This window comes from Chiloscyllium punctatum, chromosome 3 (assembly GCF_047496795.1).
Source record: "Chiloscyllium punctatum isolate Juve2018m chromosome 3, sChiPun1.3, whole genome shotgun sequence".
NCBI lineage: Eukaryota > Metazoa > Chordata > Chondrichthyes > Orectolobiformes > Hemiscylliidae > Chiloscyllium > Chiloscyllium punctatum.
Window position 1 is genome coordinate 92,698,107 of NC_092741.1, and position 17,741 is coordinate 92,715,847.

General features: G+C 40.9%; 1 protein-coding gene across 3 annotated transcripts in view; it reads right to left on the reverse strand.

The window, feature by feature from the left end:
- Nucleotides 1–17,741, reverse strand: part of LOC140462949 (syntaxin-7-like) — a 55,092-nt gene that overhangs the window by 30,254 nt on the left and 7,097 nt on the right. For all 3 annotated transcript variants that reach the window (XM_072556485.1, XM_072556504.1, XM_072556495.1), the window contains exons 2-3: nucleotides 8,790–8,991; nucleotides 2,726–2,795 (exon numbers count right to left, since the gene is read on the reverse strand). In XM_072556485.1, coding sequence (XP_072412586.1) covers nucleotides 2,726–2,795; nucleotides 8,790–8,898 — 179 coding nt within the window. In that variant the 5' untranslated portion in view covers nucleotides 8,899–8,991. The remainder of the gene's footprint in view (nucleotides 1–2,725; nucleotides 2,796–8,789; nucleotides 8,992–17,741) is intronic.

Consider the following 17,741-nt stretch of genomic DNA (forward strand, 5'->3'; position numbering starts at 1 on the left):
TTCTAAACTCTAAAGAATAAAGGTCAAATAAACCTATTCAGCAATTCTTGACAGGTTAGCACCTTCATCTCAAGAATTATCCTACTGAATCACTTTTGAACTGCCTTCAATACCAGTATACCCTCTCTTAAATGTGGGAACCAAAACTAGAGACAGTACTCCAGGTAAAGCTTCACAAATACCAATATAGTTCTAACAAATCTTCTGCGTGTAGAAATCTAAACTCCTCGCAATAAAGGCCAAAATTCCATTGACTTTCTTAATTCAGAGCACCAGCATGCTTACTTTTATGTTTCATTCATAAGAACATGTCTGTGCTGCACTTTGTTTTGGGAGTCACTCTCCAAATAAATTATCATCTGACTTTTGATTCTTCCTATCTAAGTGCATCATCTCAAACTTTATTACACTAAATTCCTTCTGCCACCTTTTTGCCCATTCACTCAACATACATCCCCAGCAGATTCCTTATGTCCTTGTCACAAAATGCCCTCACATCTATTTCTATATCAGCAGTAAATCTGGATACATTATACTCTGTCCCCTCCAAAACATTAATACAGATAGTAAAGAATTGAGGGTCAAGGATTGATCCTTGTGACGCTCCACTTGGTAAGTCTTTCCAGCCTGAAAAAGACCTTTTATATCCTGACTCACTGCTGTCTGTGTTAACCAATTCTCAGTTTATCCTAATAAAGTTGCCATAAACCCAGAGGATTACAGGTTGCTCTCTCATTCAAAAGAAATATAATTGGCAGTGAGCATTGCCTTAGAGTCCCCATTCCTCAAATGAGGGACAAGGTTGATAAGGTGGCTTTCACCAGCTGAGGCTACCATGAAGATCCCGTCTTCTCAATCACACCCCTCACCTGAGGCATAGTGACCCACCGGTTTAACTCATCGCCAGTCAGCACTCTTTAATAATGAAGCAGTCTGATGATCCTCTGGGACTAGGGGGATTTTATCTAATCTATCCTAATACATTACCCCAGGACCGTGAGCTCCTAGCTTGTGCTAGTACCTTTTGTGTGGCACCCTATCAAATGCCTTCTGGAAATCCTAAAACACTACATCTGCAGGATCCCCTTGATCAACTCTGCTTGTTATATCTTCAAAAGAACCGGAATAGATTTGTCAAATGTGACTGTCCTTTTACAAAACCACGCTGACTCAGAATGTGTTAAGCTTTCCTAACTGTTTGCTGTTTCTTCCAAAATAACGGACTTTAGCATTTTCTCAATGACTGATGTTAGGCCAACAGGCCTACAGTTTCCCAGTATGTCTCCCTTCAGTCTTAAACAGGATATCATAGTGCTGGTTTCCAGTCGGCTGAAACCCTCCTGGAGTCTGGAATATTGTGACCAATGTCTCCACTATCATGCAACACCAGGTTATAGTCCAACAGGTTTAATTGGAAGCGCACTAGCTTTCGGAGTGTCACTCCTTCATCAAATCATGTCCACTATCATAGAATCCTGGAATCCCTATAGTGTAGTAGCAGAACAGTAGGCCTTATGAATCCATACCGACCCTTCAGAAGAGCATCTCTCTCAGACATTCCCCTACCTTGTCCCTGTAACCCTGCATTTCCCATGGCTAATCCACCTAGCCTACACATCCCTGGGCACTATGGGCAATTCAGAATGGCCAATCTACCTAACTCGCACATCTTTGGAATGTGAAGAAATCAAGAGCACCTGGAGAAAACCCACATCCAAGGGGTGAAACTCCACACAGACAATCCCTTTGTCCCTGGCACTATGAGGCAGTCATGAAGCACTGAGTAACCCTGCAGACTACCTCTGTTGCCATGTCTTTTAAAACCCTTGGAATTAGGGACTATCAGGTCTGCTTTCAGTTCCCTTAGAACAGTTAAATACTTAGTCCCCTGCGGCAGCAACAGTTATAAAACTTTCATCCCATTAGCACCTTGCTTATCTGCTGTCTGGTTTGTGAAACAGAGGGATGTCAACAGCATCAGTTCATTTTCCACACCAGCTAAGGCTGCCATGAAGGATCTCCTCCTCTAGCTTTCTGCTCACCTGAAGCATAGTGGCTCTCAGGTTAAACCACCAGACATCTCTAACAAGATTGCTGCCTTATGATCTGATAAGGGCTATGGCAAATTAAAAGCTCCAAAACATGACCGCGTGTCTACAAAGCCACAATCGGGAAACAAATTCACTTTAAGAATGTTAAGACCAAACCCAATTTAATAAACTGCTAAGAAAATACAAAATAAATGCGGATTACTTGGACCTTCACCATAAATCAGTAAGACCATGACTAATCTACCTTCTACCTCACCTTCACCTTCCTGATGTACACATATATTTCCTCTTTGAACATCATCATTGGCTTCCTTTCTGTGCCACAGTGCACAATGACCATCATTCTGTTCTGGCTGACACTTCATAGTGTGTTCTTGAGCGTCCACTTTATTATGCTTTCCACCTTTTTTTCAAAGATTGGTCCACTTCCTCTTCATACCTGTCACAGATTCTCAGTTTCCTGTTTTTGAAAAATTATTCTATGTTCTCACTGTCTTCCTTACTTTACTCATCCTGCATTCACGCCTTTGTGTTATCAAACCAGCAAACAATGGGAACACCTTTTCAAATATTCTCAAATTAATGAGTTCATTTATGAGCATCTCTTTCTGATTGCTTAATTTTCATTGCCCCAAAAGAGTAATCTAGATTTTCAATCCATAAATTATACTCACAGCTGGTGTCGAAGTTCTATATTATCCTCAGGTTTACCGAAGTAGCCCAAAGTATTTTGGATTTCTGCAGCTGAAGTGAAAACGTTACTGAATATTAAGATAATTAAAGACAAAATTAGCAATTTTCAGCAAATGATAGCCTTGAATAAACAACTAATCTTAGAGGATACACCAAGAACTACAGACAAACAGTGACAATCATTAGCAGGTCTACTGAGTGGGGGAGATTCACCTTTCAAGTTTCATTAAAATTCCAAGTTGACTAAACTATAGCGACAGTCAAGTTGCAAATACTGTAAATTGATCCAATTCAGTGTCAGATTATCAATTTCAGCGTGAAATCATCATGTTTTTGATCACACATTGTAAGGTAGGTAGCCTGGAAGCCAATTATTTCAATTCCAGCTCATTTTGCTTCCTTTCCTGAAAAAGGAGTTTGTTTTTTTGACACCAGAAAACATTCGTGTAATCACTGGCTCTCAGGACATCAGATTAGTATCAGCATCAGAAGTTCCTGTAAACTATGAGCAAAGCAAACTCTAAAACAAGAGTTTCTCCAGTTGGACAGTAAAATTATACACATTCACATACCTGGACACACACACTCTCCAAAACCCATTGCCCTACATTTCTTCAATTGCTTAATGAACACCTACTTTCATTGTAGGAGGTTCTAATGAAGAAAGCTTGCAACAGCCAGCTATTTTAATATTCTAAACATCCACTCTTGCATAGGATAGTCACCAGATACAATTCCAACTACTTACTTAAGGCAATATTGTCCAATATAATGAGAATTCAGATTATAGAAAATTGTACTATTAACAAATGTTAACATGAGTTATCAACACCATTATACCTTCTTTGATTTTAGTCATGTTTGCACAAGTGCATTTTAACTTCTGTGCATGTCTATAAAATGGCAAAGCAAAAAACAAATCATTGACAGTTTATATCAACCTAGATGAGGGATCAACTGGTAGATGCGCTGTGCTTAGACTTCCAGAGGAATGTTGATAAGCTTCCACATTAAGATCACTACAAAAAATAAAATAAAATCTCATGGTGAAAGAAGTAGCACACTGGCATGATGAAGATTGGCTGGATACTAGGAAGTAGAGTATAAGTGTAAATGGGTCTTTTTCAGGTTGGGCATGTGATGAGTGGTGTGCCAAAAGGCTCAGGGCTGGGTACTCGACTGTTTACAATTTATATAAAAAACTGAGTTGAAGGGACAGAAAGCATGATTTCCAGATTTGCTAATATTACAAAGATAAATAGGAAAGGACAATGATACATAAAGATATTGATAGGTTAAATGAGCAGGCAAAGATCTGGCAAATGAAGTATAATGTGAGTAAACATGAAATTGTCCATTTGGCAGGAAAAATTATAAAGAACATTATCTAAATGGTGAGAGAGTATGGATTCTGAGGTGCAGGAAGTGTACTGTGCATGAATTGCAAAAGATTAATATGCAGGCACAGTTGGAAATTAGGAAAGACTATCACAGGGTGAATGGAATACAAGAGGAGGAAAATTATGGTTCAGTTATACAGGACAGAATCTAGAGTACGTGCACTGTATTGGCTACGTTATTTAAAGAAAGATGTAAATGTTTGCAGGCAAGTCAGAGAAACCTCACTAGCCATTCTCTGGGATGGTTAGATTTTCTTCTGAGGAAAAATTAAACAGGCTAGGTTTGTGTCCACTAGAGTTTAGAAGAGTAAGTGGCAATTCGACAAACAAAATCAATAGTGACGCTTGACAGGGGAGATATGGGGAGGATGTTCCCTCTTATGCAAAAATCCAAAGCTAATTGTCATTAACTAAAAATTAAAGATCACCATTTAGAAATTAGGTGAATTTTCCTTTTCTTCGATGGTCACGAGTTTACAGGACTCTCTTTCTGAAAGGCTGGTGGAAGCAAAGCCCTTGAATATTTTTAGGCAGAAGTGAATAGATTTGTGTTGACCAACGAGACGAAAGGTTACCGGAGTTAAGCAAGAATGTGGGTTTGTAGTTGCAATCATTTGTAGTTACAGCCATGATCTTGTTTAATGACACAGCTGGCTGGAGGGGATGAATGGCCTATGCCTACTCCTGATTTGTATGTCCTGTTATACTACTGACCTCATCAATCACAATGATAAAGCTGATGTGTGTGGAGGCAGAAGGCTGGGCTGATACAATATGACAACGACGGCTAACCAAAGGATTTCAAACTGCAATTATTAACATATCTTTCTCTCAGAATGCAAACTTTAGAATCTCTGAAATTTCATTCTCCCTGTGGCATTTGTAATAGCAGTTGCAAATCAACTTATACCACTGCTACCCTCTGGTGGTGTAAGCAAAAATATACAGTATGGAGAACTACTGTAGTTTGTTAGTTTAAAAAAAATCGCAACACCAGGCTACAGTCCAACAGGTTTATTTGGAAGCACTAGCTTTCAGAGCGCTGCTTTTTCATCAGGTGGTTCTGGAGTATATACACCACAACCACCTGATGAAGGGGTGGCACTCCAAAAGTTAGTGCTTCCAAATAAATCTGTTGGACAATAACCTGGTGTTGTGAGATTTTTAACTTTGTACACCCCAGTTCAAAACCAGCACCTCCAAATTGTAATTTGTTAGTGTCATTTTTAACTTTCCATGGAGTATGCAATGCATACACAGTTTTAATAATGTTCTTCCTGGCTTGGTAACAAGTCCACTCCTAGTTAGGTTAATGTTAACTGCACATGTGGGACTAGAGTCTCATGAATGCTTGCTTGACAAAACAGAAGCTCAGATCCCTTCTCTGAAGAAGATGAGTGAACCAGTTTTTTTTAAAAATTACAATGACATCTGTATTATTCCGTTCTACTGCCACAAATTGTCAGTTTTACCCAATTTGTTTTCATAATTTGGAATGTTAAATCAGTAAATTATCGTCTCACATAAAAATTATTTTTCTCATGTATATACCTTAAACAAGGCATTACTTTTGTTTATGTACCTGGTCAGTTTCAGTAACTTGTACAATCTAATTAAATGTGATCTTGTATTTATCCAATTAAAGTGCTCCATCAAATTGTCAATCTCATTATTATACTGTCAGTTTTGCACTTCACACCAACTCAAAGTTGATCATTAAATGATAAGGTTGGTCAATGAGACAAGAAGAGTGTAAAGACTTTGAATCCATTCTTTTTCATCATTTAATAGTTTTATAAGCATTTGCAGAGACTCAAGTGCACGTCATTGACAACCTTTGGTCACAGTTGTATACAGACCAGAAGGATCAGTGAGTTAAGAAAAAGATAGTACATTTGTTGGATTATCATAGAATCTCTCCAGTGTGGATCTAGGCCATTCAGCTCATTGAGTCCACACTGACCCCCCCCAAACAGCATCACATCCAGCCCTCTACCCTATCCCTGTAACCTCATTTTTTCCATGGCTCTTCTACCTACCCTGCACATCCCTGGACAATATGGGCAAGTTAGCATGGCCAATCCGCTTAACCTGCGCATCTTTAGACTGTGGGAGGAAAGTTATGCAGACATGGGAGAAATGTGCAAACTCCACACAGATAGTCATTCGAAGGTGGAACTGAACACAGGACTCTGAACACAGCACTTGCTGCAAATCAGCAGTGCTAACCACTGAGCCATGGTTTAGCTCCCTACACTGGGCTAGTGGCACTATAGTGCACATTTAATTAGCTTGTACAAGTTACTGTACATGCCCAACCAATATGAAATCAAAAGGTGGAAAACTAAAATTTCTATAGTTAACGCAAAGGAATTGATAGTCACTTGATGAATGATATAAACAAGTTATATTCAAATAGTATAGCATTGTCAAATACAATAGTCATCACATGTACGATGTGCAAGGCATTTTCAACCAAATTACTTATTACACTGGAATGGCAGTGCTTTTGAGTCCCTATACCTTACAGTTTGTAATCTGCTCCCGAAATCCCATCACATCATTAGAGAAGGTGATGGCCTAATGGGATTGTTAGAGTCAGTCAGAGTCCGAGTCAGACGTACAGCATGGAAACAGACCCTTTGGTCCAACTCGTCCATGCCGACCAGATATCCTAAATTAATCTAATCGCATTTGCCAGCATTTGACTCATATACCGCTAAACCCTTCCTATTCACGTACCCATCCAATGCCCTTTAAATGCTGCAATTGTACCAGCCTCCACCACTTCCTCTGGCAGCTCATTCCATACACACACCATCCTCTCCATCTTAAATCCACACATCGTGGCATAATCAAAGTAAATATTTATTGCTGGACTGTTAATTCAGAAACCCAGGATATGTTCCGAGGACCCATGTTCAAATCCTGCCACAGCAGATGTGGAAGGAAACTGCCTTGCTTACCTAGCGTGGCCTTCCTGTGATCGCAGACCCACAGCAATGTGGTTGACTCTTAACTGCCCTCTATGTAATTTGGGACAGGCAATAAATGCTGGCCTAGTCAGAGATGCCCTTACCCCATGAATGAATCAAAAACAAACCTTTCTTTATTCTTAAGACCCTCTTTAATACCGATCATTTAACCAGGCTTTTGACTGCCTCAACTGATGCCTATTTCTTTAACTTGGTCCCCACTTTACTCTGATTCTGAAAATGTTTTAGAACACTAAAGGCAATATATAAATATAAATTGTACTGGAACTACTTTTGAACTGGCATAATTACAATTCAGAGTCTATTCGAACATGTATGTCAATAAATCCCTACTGGGTTACCCTAGTGGTAAAAATTGTAGACCTGGTTTTTTTGACTACCTCCCAAATTCAGTCCCCATCAGCTTGCTAATACCAATGAACTTAACTATCTTATACAGACTGCAAATCAGGAGTGTAAACTTCAGAGTTCAGAGCCATCAAAACTGTTGCAGAGTAATTTAAGGCACAAAGGGAGGGGGTTTTCAATCCATCGTATTGTTGTAGGTTCTCAGAGGAGCAATCCACTCACTGCTCAAATTCCGTAATCCATGAAAACTTATTTCCTTCAAGTCACCATCCGCTTTCCTCCTGAAATAACTGATTGCTCAAACTTTGACCATCCTTGTAGAGCTGAGATTCTTGAGCATAAATACTTTCTCACATTTCTCCTGTATCTTTTGCCCAAAATCTTAAATGGGTCCTCTGGTCCTTGTACGGTCTGCTAAGGGGAATAGTCTTACCAAAATTTGTCCATCAGTCAATCTTGCACACTTCTGTCAAATCTCACCTCAAACAAGTGGATGTTTTCCATTGTAGGAGAGTCTAGACTCGGAACACAAATTAACCCTATAGATGTGTCTGATTTAAGACTGAAATAAGGATTTTTTGTCACCCCGAGAGGGTTGTTACTTTGTAGAATTCTTGTCCCCACACAGGAGCGAAGGTCGTTTCACTGAATATGGTCAAGATGGGTTTAGACAGAACTTTGATCAACAAGGGAGTCCAGGGTTATGGAGGAGGAACAGGAAGGAGTTGAGGCCATAAGCAGATCAGCCACGATCTTAATGAATGGCAGAGCAGGCTGAAAGAGTTGAATGGCCTACATCTATTCCTAATTCTTGTATTCAAATTTCCCTCTAAATTGAGCAGCTGCTAAGTGAGGCTCTGCACATGCCAATCAGCATGCTGATGCACAGATTTCTAAGAATAGAATTCATGTCTGCACACAGCCCTCAGACACGCATGCACTGGAAAAACAAAGCAGGTACTATTGCTTATGTTGTTTTCGTTCTCCTTTGCCCCAAGAAGTACAAGCCCTTTTCCAACCCAACATTTTCTCTAAAACCTGCCAACCAACCAGCACTTCTAACTACTTATAATTAAGTGATCATTTAAAATTTGATATTCTTGCATTTGTCCTCATAAGCATGAGACAAAAAGCTTTGCCAACAGGTCTCTCTTTTCAGCAATATTTAGGTATTGCATTGCCAACCACCGATAAATCTTAAAATATATTGTTTCTTCATTCTTGCCAGGTCAATATGTTAAGATTTTCTTTTTGAAAACAAATAATTAGTTTAGTAGAAAGGTAGACACTGTATAACTTACAATATTGTGCAATCTTCTGGATATTTGAACTTATAACATGAGCAAGCTTGCGTGCATCTGAAGATGAACTAGTTTCTTCCACATGACTATCGTCCCTGTTTGAAATCATGGCTGGTTAGTAGTTTAAATACAACTCCAGTACGAGATTCAGTCAACCAACATCAGAAATCCAAATAATCTTCCCTTGGATTATTCCTGAGACCTGGAAAACAAATTAAAATATATGAACATAAAAATCACAAAAAGAATTCAATAGGGGAAGGAAGATTTATCCACCTGTATTCAAAAGCTTGGACTTCAAAAGTAGGGCTAATTAATACAAGTTAGTCAATAATAAATCCAAAAAGAAAGTCAGGAGAAAACTTTTAGGAAGTGGTGAAAAAGATAGATTCGAAAAGTTGACATTCTATGGAAGATTAATTTCATAATTCATCAATTTTAATTCAGAATTAATATTTTAGTCCAATCAGCATTATTAACATCATTAAAAGCAATGATCAGATCATTTATCCCCTTGTTTATAGGACCTTGCTTTGTGCAATGTGGATGCTACATTGAGTTATTATAAAGATGGTGACACTTCAAAAGCACTTGACCAACAGCAAAGTACTTTAGGATATACCAAGGTCATGAAAAGCACTACTTAAACACAAAATAAATGAAGGAGAAAATGAAAATAATTATGTACTTAATACAAGAGTGCTGAGACAGAATAGATGTGCAGAATGCAAACCTTTTTCAGATATCAGTTCATAGTTCCACAGTAATAGAAGCATTTGACCCATCAACTTGTCCCACTATTTGTTAAGATCATTGCTGATCTATCCATCGTCCTTGCTCTTCCTAACTGCATTAGACCCTTAATTCCCCTGCCATGCAAAAACCTATCCAACTGTGTCTTGAATACATTTAATGAAGTATCAGAACTTTGTCAAATTAGAAACATAGGTACATGAGCAGCATTTCAGCCCCTCAAGCCTATTCCACCATTCAATGAGATCCCGACTAATCTGTGACCTAATCCCTTAATACCTTACATCCAACCCAGCATCCACTGCCCTCTGAGGAACAGCGTATCAAACATCTACCACATTTTGTGTTATAGAAGTGCTTCGAAACATCTCTCCTGAACAGTCTGACCCTAATTCTCAAACTCTGACCCCTAGTTCTAGAATCCCCAAACAATAGAAATAGCTTATCTTCAACCACCCTATCTTCCTGTTAATAACAAAGAATTAAAGATGAAAAACTATCCAATCAATAAAACAGCCACACACCCCAGGTTTTGGTTAGAGATCACAGCTGTTCATTCCCTTTAAATTTATCAGTTACATTGAATTAACTGATATATTTCAGACCAACAAATCATACAATCCCTACAAAGTGGATAGAGGCCAGTCAGCCCATCAAGTCTGCACGAACTCTCTGAAGATCATCCCACCCAGACCAAGAACCCCACCCTATTCCTGTAACCCCACATTTACCATGGATAACCCATCCAGCCTACACATCCCTTGATACCATGGGGCAACTTAGCATGGCCAATTCCTCTAACCTGCACATCGTTGACTGTAGGTGGAAATTGGAACATCTGGCAGAAACCTACATGAACAGGAAGAACATTACAACTCCAAACAGACAATCACCCAAGGCTGGAATCAAACCTGGTCCCTGCTAACCAGCGCCCAAATCAGGCTAGGAATTAGACCATTCACAAGGTGAAGATGATGCGACAAAATGAACTGACTCGTCAAATCATCACTGATTAGTCATCGAGAAGTTTCTCTTTGCAGATATATAGGTTGATCTCATTAATAGCTCATAGACTCAGCAAAAATAAGTTTCAGTGACAGAATGGGGGATGGGCCAGTGGAGGAGTCAGAAATAGCAATAGAAGCATAAATTCAGTGGAGACAGGAAATGGTGTGCAATATGATTAGAAATAAACATAGGTCACACCGTCTTCAGGACCCTGCAGATAAAATAATGAGCATCCCATGTAACATAATGAATGCAGGCAGAAAAATGGAAAATCTGAAAACTTTAACTAAGGGAGCAACAAAGCACATGTCAGGGAGGTGAAAAGCTAAGAAAAGCATACAGAAATCAAGACAGAAGGAAAATAGATTATTAACACCAAGCAGCAATTTCCCTCCTGGCTATGTACTGCAAAACTAGTGAATAAGCCAGAGGATCGTAATCAGGGAGGAAAGAGGAAATATTTCTACTGAACAATGATAAAGCTGGGTTCGATAGGCGAGGAGAGCCAATAGGAAGATCCATTCCAAGGAAAAAGGAACCAAGCAATGGAAAAAGTAAGCTGAGAAGGGATAAAGTTAAAAATCACACAACATCAGGTTCTAGTCAAACAGGTTTATTTGGAAATACAAGCTTTTGGAGCGCTGCTCCTTCGTCAAGGGGCAGCACTCCGAAAGCTTGTACTTCCAAAGAAACCTGTTGGACTATAACCTGGCATTGTGTGATCTTTAAACTTTGTCCACCCTAGTCCAACACTGATGCCCCCACACCATGAGAAGGGATAGACTGAAGTGATTCAATGAGTGGAAATTTTGCGATAGTAGTAAGCTACTGGGGAGTAAGGGAGTTAAATGCAGATGAATGATGTGGCCCACTTTTAATCAAACACAGACAATAACAAAAGTAAAAGAAGAATGCAGACAGCATACAACTGGAGTATCAAAATGGATCAAACCAAAAATGAGACAAAATGTGTGAATTAGAATCAGAGCGTTAGAAAACTCCTGGACAAATTTGAAGAAATATCACAGCATTCTGTAACCTACTGAGAATACTGTCGAGGAACATCGATTTATTACGGTTATGTACATTCCAAACATTTCCCTTGAGCATAACACTTCCTGAAACTACATTTGTTATAATTTAACATAACATGTATTTCTTTGAATCAAAAGGTAATTATGTTAATTATATTGGCATTTTCTTCACAGTGCAAAGATTAGATTAGATTCCTTACAATATGGAAACAGGCCCTTCAGCTCAACAAGTCCACACTGACCCTCTGAAGAGTAACCCACCCAGACCAATTTCCCTCTGACTAATGCACCTAACACTGTGGGCAATTTAACATGGTTAATTCACCTGACCTGCACATCTTTGGATTGTGGGAGGAAACCGGAGCACCCGGAGAAAACCCATACGTAAACGGGAGGTATGTACAAACAGACAGTTTCCTGAGGCTAGAATCGGACCCGGGTTCCTGGTGCTGTGAGACAGCAGTGCTAACCACTGAGCCACCGTGCCACAAAGCATAGTATACTTTAAGAAATACAAAGAAGTATTATTTTTATGTACTATCCAGTGGACCATAGTTCGTGCATGAAGACGTCCTTTCACAAAACCAAATGAAAACACACCCTCATTTGGAGGCATCTCAAAACAGATTTTTTCCACAAACATTAATAAACACTGCTAGGAGCAGCCAGCAAAAAAAAACTTTGAGGAAAGCTCTTGTGGCCTTTGAGCTAGCCAGTCTAGATATTAATATAGCAGCCCTGAATGAGGTCCATTTCTCGAAGCAAGTTAGCCTGATGGTGCGCATTGGTGGCCACATCTTCTATTGGTCAGTTAAGTCACAGAGTGAACAATAACTCTTTAGTCTCAGTTTCATAGTGAAGTATTGCCATTCAACTTTCAAGCTTACAGATTGGCCAATCACATGAGAAATCATGTCCCTGCACCTCACCCTCTCAGACCAGCACCATGTAACTGTCACCAGTGTTTATAGTCCAACATTGAAGTCTGACCCAGTTCAATAAAGATCAATTCGATACAGATGTCTCTGAACTGATCTGTAATATCCCTTTCAAGGGAAAAATTATCATCCTTAACAATTTCCACAGAGTTCACCACTACAGCCTAGCATGGAAAAAAGAAAGAGTACTTGGAAACCTTGGAGTTTTGGAAAGTGCAATGACTTTTGGGACTGTGCAGAAAAAAAGACCTGGAAACAACCCAAATCAACTGAGTCAGCAATGACTACCACCATCTTGCTGTGATTTTTCTTCATTCACGAGATGCCCACGTCACTGACTAGTCCAGCATTTATTGCCCATTCCTAATGGCTCAGAGTGCAGTTAAGAGATAACAATCTTTCTGTGAGTCTGCAGTCACATGTAGACCAGACCAGGTACAGCAGTTTCCCTCCTAAAAGAACACTGACAAACCAGATGGATTTTACTGACGATCACAGTCATCATTAGACTCTTCATTTCATATTTTTATTGAACCCAAACTTTACCTTCTGACACCATGGGATTCAAACGTGGGGCTCTCAATTAACAGTCTGGTGATAATGCCAGTGGACAATCATCTCTTACTAATATCACGCAAACTTACAGATCAGAGTGGAACACCCTGATCTCACTGTGGTTTCCAATCCAGAAGAACTTTGGGAACAAAGTAGCAGCATTGGATATTTCCAATGAAGTCTTCAGACCCAGCATGGTCACTACATAGAGTTTTCATCTGACCACAGTGCTGTGAAGAATTGAACTGGTCTCATTGCTGCTAACTGCTCCAAGTAGCTGGACTGTTCCATATCACCTGTCCTTTGTGGAGAAATTAGCAAAGAAAAACACCCGTGACCACAAGTCCATCAGGAAGTGGTCATCATTTGGCCACCTCAAGACTCTGTGGGGAATGGAGAGGGTGGATCATGTTGCATGGTGCCCTGAGGAGACTATCAAAGTCATTTGGCAGAATGCCTCATCACCAGAACTTTGCAACAAGCACCAAAACATTATGTGGTGATGGTAAAAAAGGAGCTACCTGTGAGATCCTTCTTGTATGCCCAGTTGGTCTGCAGCACTGCACGCTGCCCTCGAAGCAGCTGCGAGAGGGTAGAGACTGTCACACAGTTCCTGCGGGAATGTACCTTTGCAAAGGAAATTTGGAGAAAGATGCAGGGGGTTTTGTCAAGGTTTGTCCCAAGCAGCTCTGACACAGGACTCCGTGCTCTACGATCTGTTCCCCAGGACGCACACCGAGACAAACATCAACTGCAACTGAAGGTCCATCAATTCAGTGAAAGAAACTGCCCGAAACTTTTTGGTTTTCCAGAGAAAGGAGTTGGCCTTGACCAAGAGTTTCAGACTGGCACATTCCAAAGTCCAGGACGATGTGCTGAGGAATGCACTAACGCTTGGGGGCAGTGGGGAGACACCATTGAAAGACCTTAAATGCACATAAATATAGCCTGGTTCAAGTAAGAGATGCCTTCAGTTTGTTTGGATAGAGTCAAACTCTTAATGTCTGTGGTTTCCTTTAAATACTACAGTAAAGAACCAACCTGCATTTGGAACTATATATAGTACAGGAGATTTTATTTGTCATTTCTACCATATAGAATTGGCATAGTTAAAAAAGGAGAGACAAAGCGTTCCTCCAGGACCAAGGTGCTACATGGACAGCACAAACTAAACAATCATTCAAAGAACAGGATAAAAGTGCATAATAAGTGCAAAACACACAAATTACAGGTGTAATAAAAGAATGATAATTCACAGACATTCTTCTAGCAGCAATTTGAAGTCATGCAAGGAATTTCAGATGGAAAAGAATCTGATCATAGAGTGTTAAGCAGCCTGTTGGCTTGGGGGAAGAAACTGTTGCAGTCGGGCCGAGATATACCGAATGCTCCACTATCTTTGATCAGATGGCAGGAGGGAGAAGAGTTTGAGTGAGGGGTGTGTGGGGTCTTCCACAATGCTGTTAGCCTTTCGTATGCAGCATGTGGTGTAAATGTCTGTAATGGAGGGGGGAGAGACCCCAATAATCTTCTCAGCTGTCCTCATTACCCGTTGTAGGGTCTTAAAATCCGAGGCGGTGCAATTCCCGAACCAGGCAGTGATGCAGCTGTTCAGGGTACTCTGAATGAACCCTCTGTAGAATGTGGTGAGGATTGGGGGGGGGGGGTGGGGGTGGGGGTGGGGAGGTGGAGGGGGCTTTCCTCAGCCTGCACACAAAGTAGAGATGCTGCTGGGCTTTCTTGGCTACACAGAGTTGGTGTTGAGTGACCAGGTGAGATTCTCTGCCAGGTGGACAACAATAAATGTCGTGCTTTTCATGATTTCCTTGTGACAGCCGATGTCCAGCAGAGAGTGGTCGCTCCATGCCCTCCTGAAGTCAACAACCATCCCTTTCATTTTGTCCATGTTCAGAGACAGGTTGTTGGCTCTGCAGCAGTCCGTTAGCTGCTGCACCTCCTCTAGGTATACTGACGTGTCGTTCCTGCTAATGAGACCCACGACAGTTGTGTCATCACCGAACTTGATAATGAGATTTGAGCTGTGCATCGCTGCACAGTCGTGTGTCTGCAGGGTGAACAGCAATGGACTGAGCACACAGCCCTGGGAGGGAGCCCATGCTCAGTGTGATGGTGTTGGAGATGCTGTTCCCAATCCGGACTGACTGAGGAATCCCAGTCAGAAAGTCAAGGATCCAATTACAAAGGGAGGTATTTAGGCCCAGTAGACTCAGCTATCCAATCAGGTGCTGAGGAATGAAAGCGTTAAATGCAGAACTGAACTCTATGAACAGTAATCTGACATAGGTGTCCTTCTTTTCCAGGTGGGGAAGGGCCAGATGGAGGGTGGTGGAAATGGCACCATCAGTTGAGTGTTTGGGACGATATGTAAACTGCAGGGTGTCCAGCGAGGGGGGAAGCAGAGTCTTAATATGCCTCATCACAAGCCTCTCGAAACATCTCGATGATGGGTGCTAGCACAACGGGGCCATAGTCACTGAGACAGGACGCTGAACACTTCTTTGGCACAGGGACGATGGTAGTGGCCTTGAAGCACATTGGAACTATGGCACAGCTCAGGTAGATGTTATAGATGCCCGTGAGAACATCACCAGTACATCAGAGCATCCTCTGAGCACTCTGTCAAGATTGTTATCTGGTCCAGCAGCCTTATGTGGGTTGACTCTGCACTGGGATTTCCTCAAGTCGGCTGCGGTAAGACACAGCACCTGGTCATGGGGATGGGGGCATGGACTTCCTCAGTGCCACGTCATTTCATGCCTCAAACCATGCATAATATATTTCATGAATACAGTATATTTTTTAAACAAAAAGGGATGAAAATGACAAAGAAATGGATAACTTATTTGCAACTTAAAAGTTGGTTTGTCATTCTCAGCCAGCCAGTCAAGAGGAAAAGATAGCTTACAGTCAAGCATACAGCACCCTTTAAAATGATTTGTGGAAGTGATAGTGTCCTAGGTACAAAGGAAATATGCAAAGCAGTAAATTTACATACAAGTATGCAATTAGCCTCAATCCTTTCCCTTTACCTAGCAAAATGCAAGGCAAACATACCTGGAAATGTCAAGTGAAGCTATGCTAAGCTAAACAGGAATGGATTTGAGAATGAATTCACAAACAACTAAAAGCTGTATTGAAAAATGCTTTAGTCACAATCTAAGTCACAGCAAGTGCTTGTCTTGACTATTGCCAAGCTTAGGTGGTCACCTGGATTGGCCATGTTGACTACTATATACCAAAATCCTGTACAGTGAACATACCCATCTCTGTTACAATGACAATGAGATGTGGAGATAATAGGAAAATAAAATGTTGGAGAAACTCTGAGTGAGTCTGGCAGCATCTGTAGAGAAATGAAATTAACGTTGAGTCCATTATGACTCACCTTCTGAAAGGAGTTGAAAATGATAGGTTTTATACTATTAACAGAGGAAGAACGAGAGGAAAAGATTGCAGGAGTACACAGAACAAAAGACACAGGCAGCGAAAATGTATGTAAAAGGAGTACTAGATAAGTAAAATAAGTATAAATGTCAGCTGTGAAAAGCAGAAGAGGTCTGCCTGCTGAGAGCAAAATCAAGGCACAAGGAAGGAAAAACAATGGAGTTCAGAGGTCATACTCTTGAAGCTGTGCAGCTCAGCACTGACCCCTAGGGACTGTAAAATGCATAAGTGGAAAATGAGGAACTGCTTTCCAGCCTGTGTGGAGATTAAATGGAACCCTGTAGCAAGCCTGAGACAGAAATCCTAGCATGGGAGCAACGTGGTTTATCGAGGTGGCAAGGAACTGAAAGGTCAGGGTCATTCCTATGGACACAGTAAGTGTGTTTGTAAAGCGGTCACCCAGTGTGCATTAGTCTCACCAATGTAACAGAAATTGCATTACGAGCAGCAAATAGAGTACACTGATCAAAGGACAAGCAAAATGCTGCTTCACCTGGGAGGTATGTCTGAGGGCCTTGGACACTGAGGAGACACAATGTGAATGTGAGTTACACATTCTGTGATTACATGGGAAGATGCCATGGGGGAAATGGGGAAGAGTTAGGAGTGATGAAAGAGTGGATGAGTATGTCATAAAGGGAATGGTCCCTGCAGAATGCTGACAGTGGAGGTGAGGAAAAGATGTGTTTGTGGTAGCAACCTGCTGGATCTGGTGGAAATGCAGAAAATGATCCTTTGAATGTGGAGACTGATAGTGGGATAGCAGGAACTCTGAACCATGTCTAACCTATTTTTCACACCTCTGCCCTCACACTTTCCCCTACCTCCCAGAACAATGTTAATGGTCCCCTCTGTGATATTGTGCTCTACATTTGCTTCACTCCTACCACTTCCTTACATCCCCAGTTCCCATACAATAGCAGAAGGTGTAAAATCTGCCTATTCACATCCTCCCTCCTCACTGTCCAAGGTCCCAAATACAACCCCCCCAGGTATAGCAGTATCTTACTTATGCTTCGTTCCATTTAGGCTACTGTATTCACTTCTCAGGTGTAGAATCCTTTACCTTGGCAAGATCAAATGCAAATGCAGGCTGGGTGAACCAGAACATCTTCACTATTTCCACAGGAATGACCCCAAACGTCCAGTTCCTTGCTATTTTAATAATCCACACTGCTCCCACTTCTGTCCTAAACCTG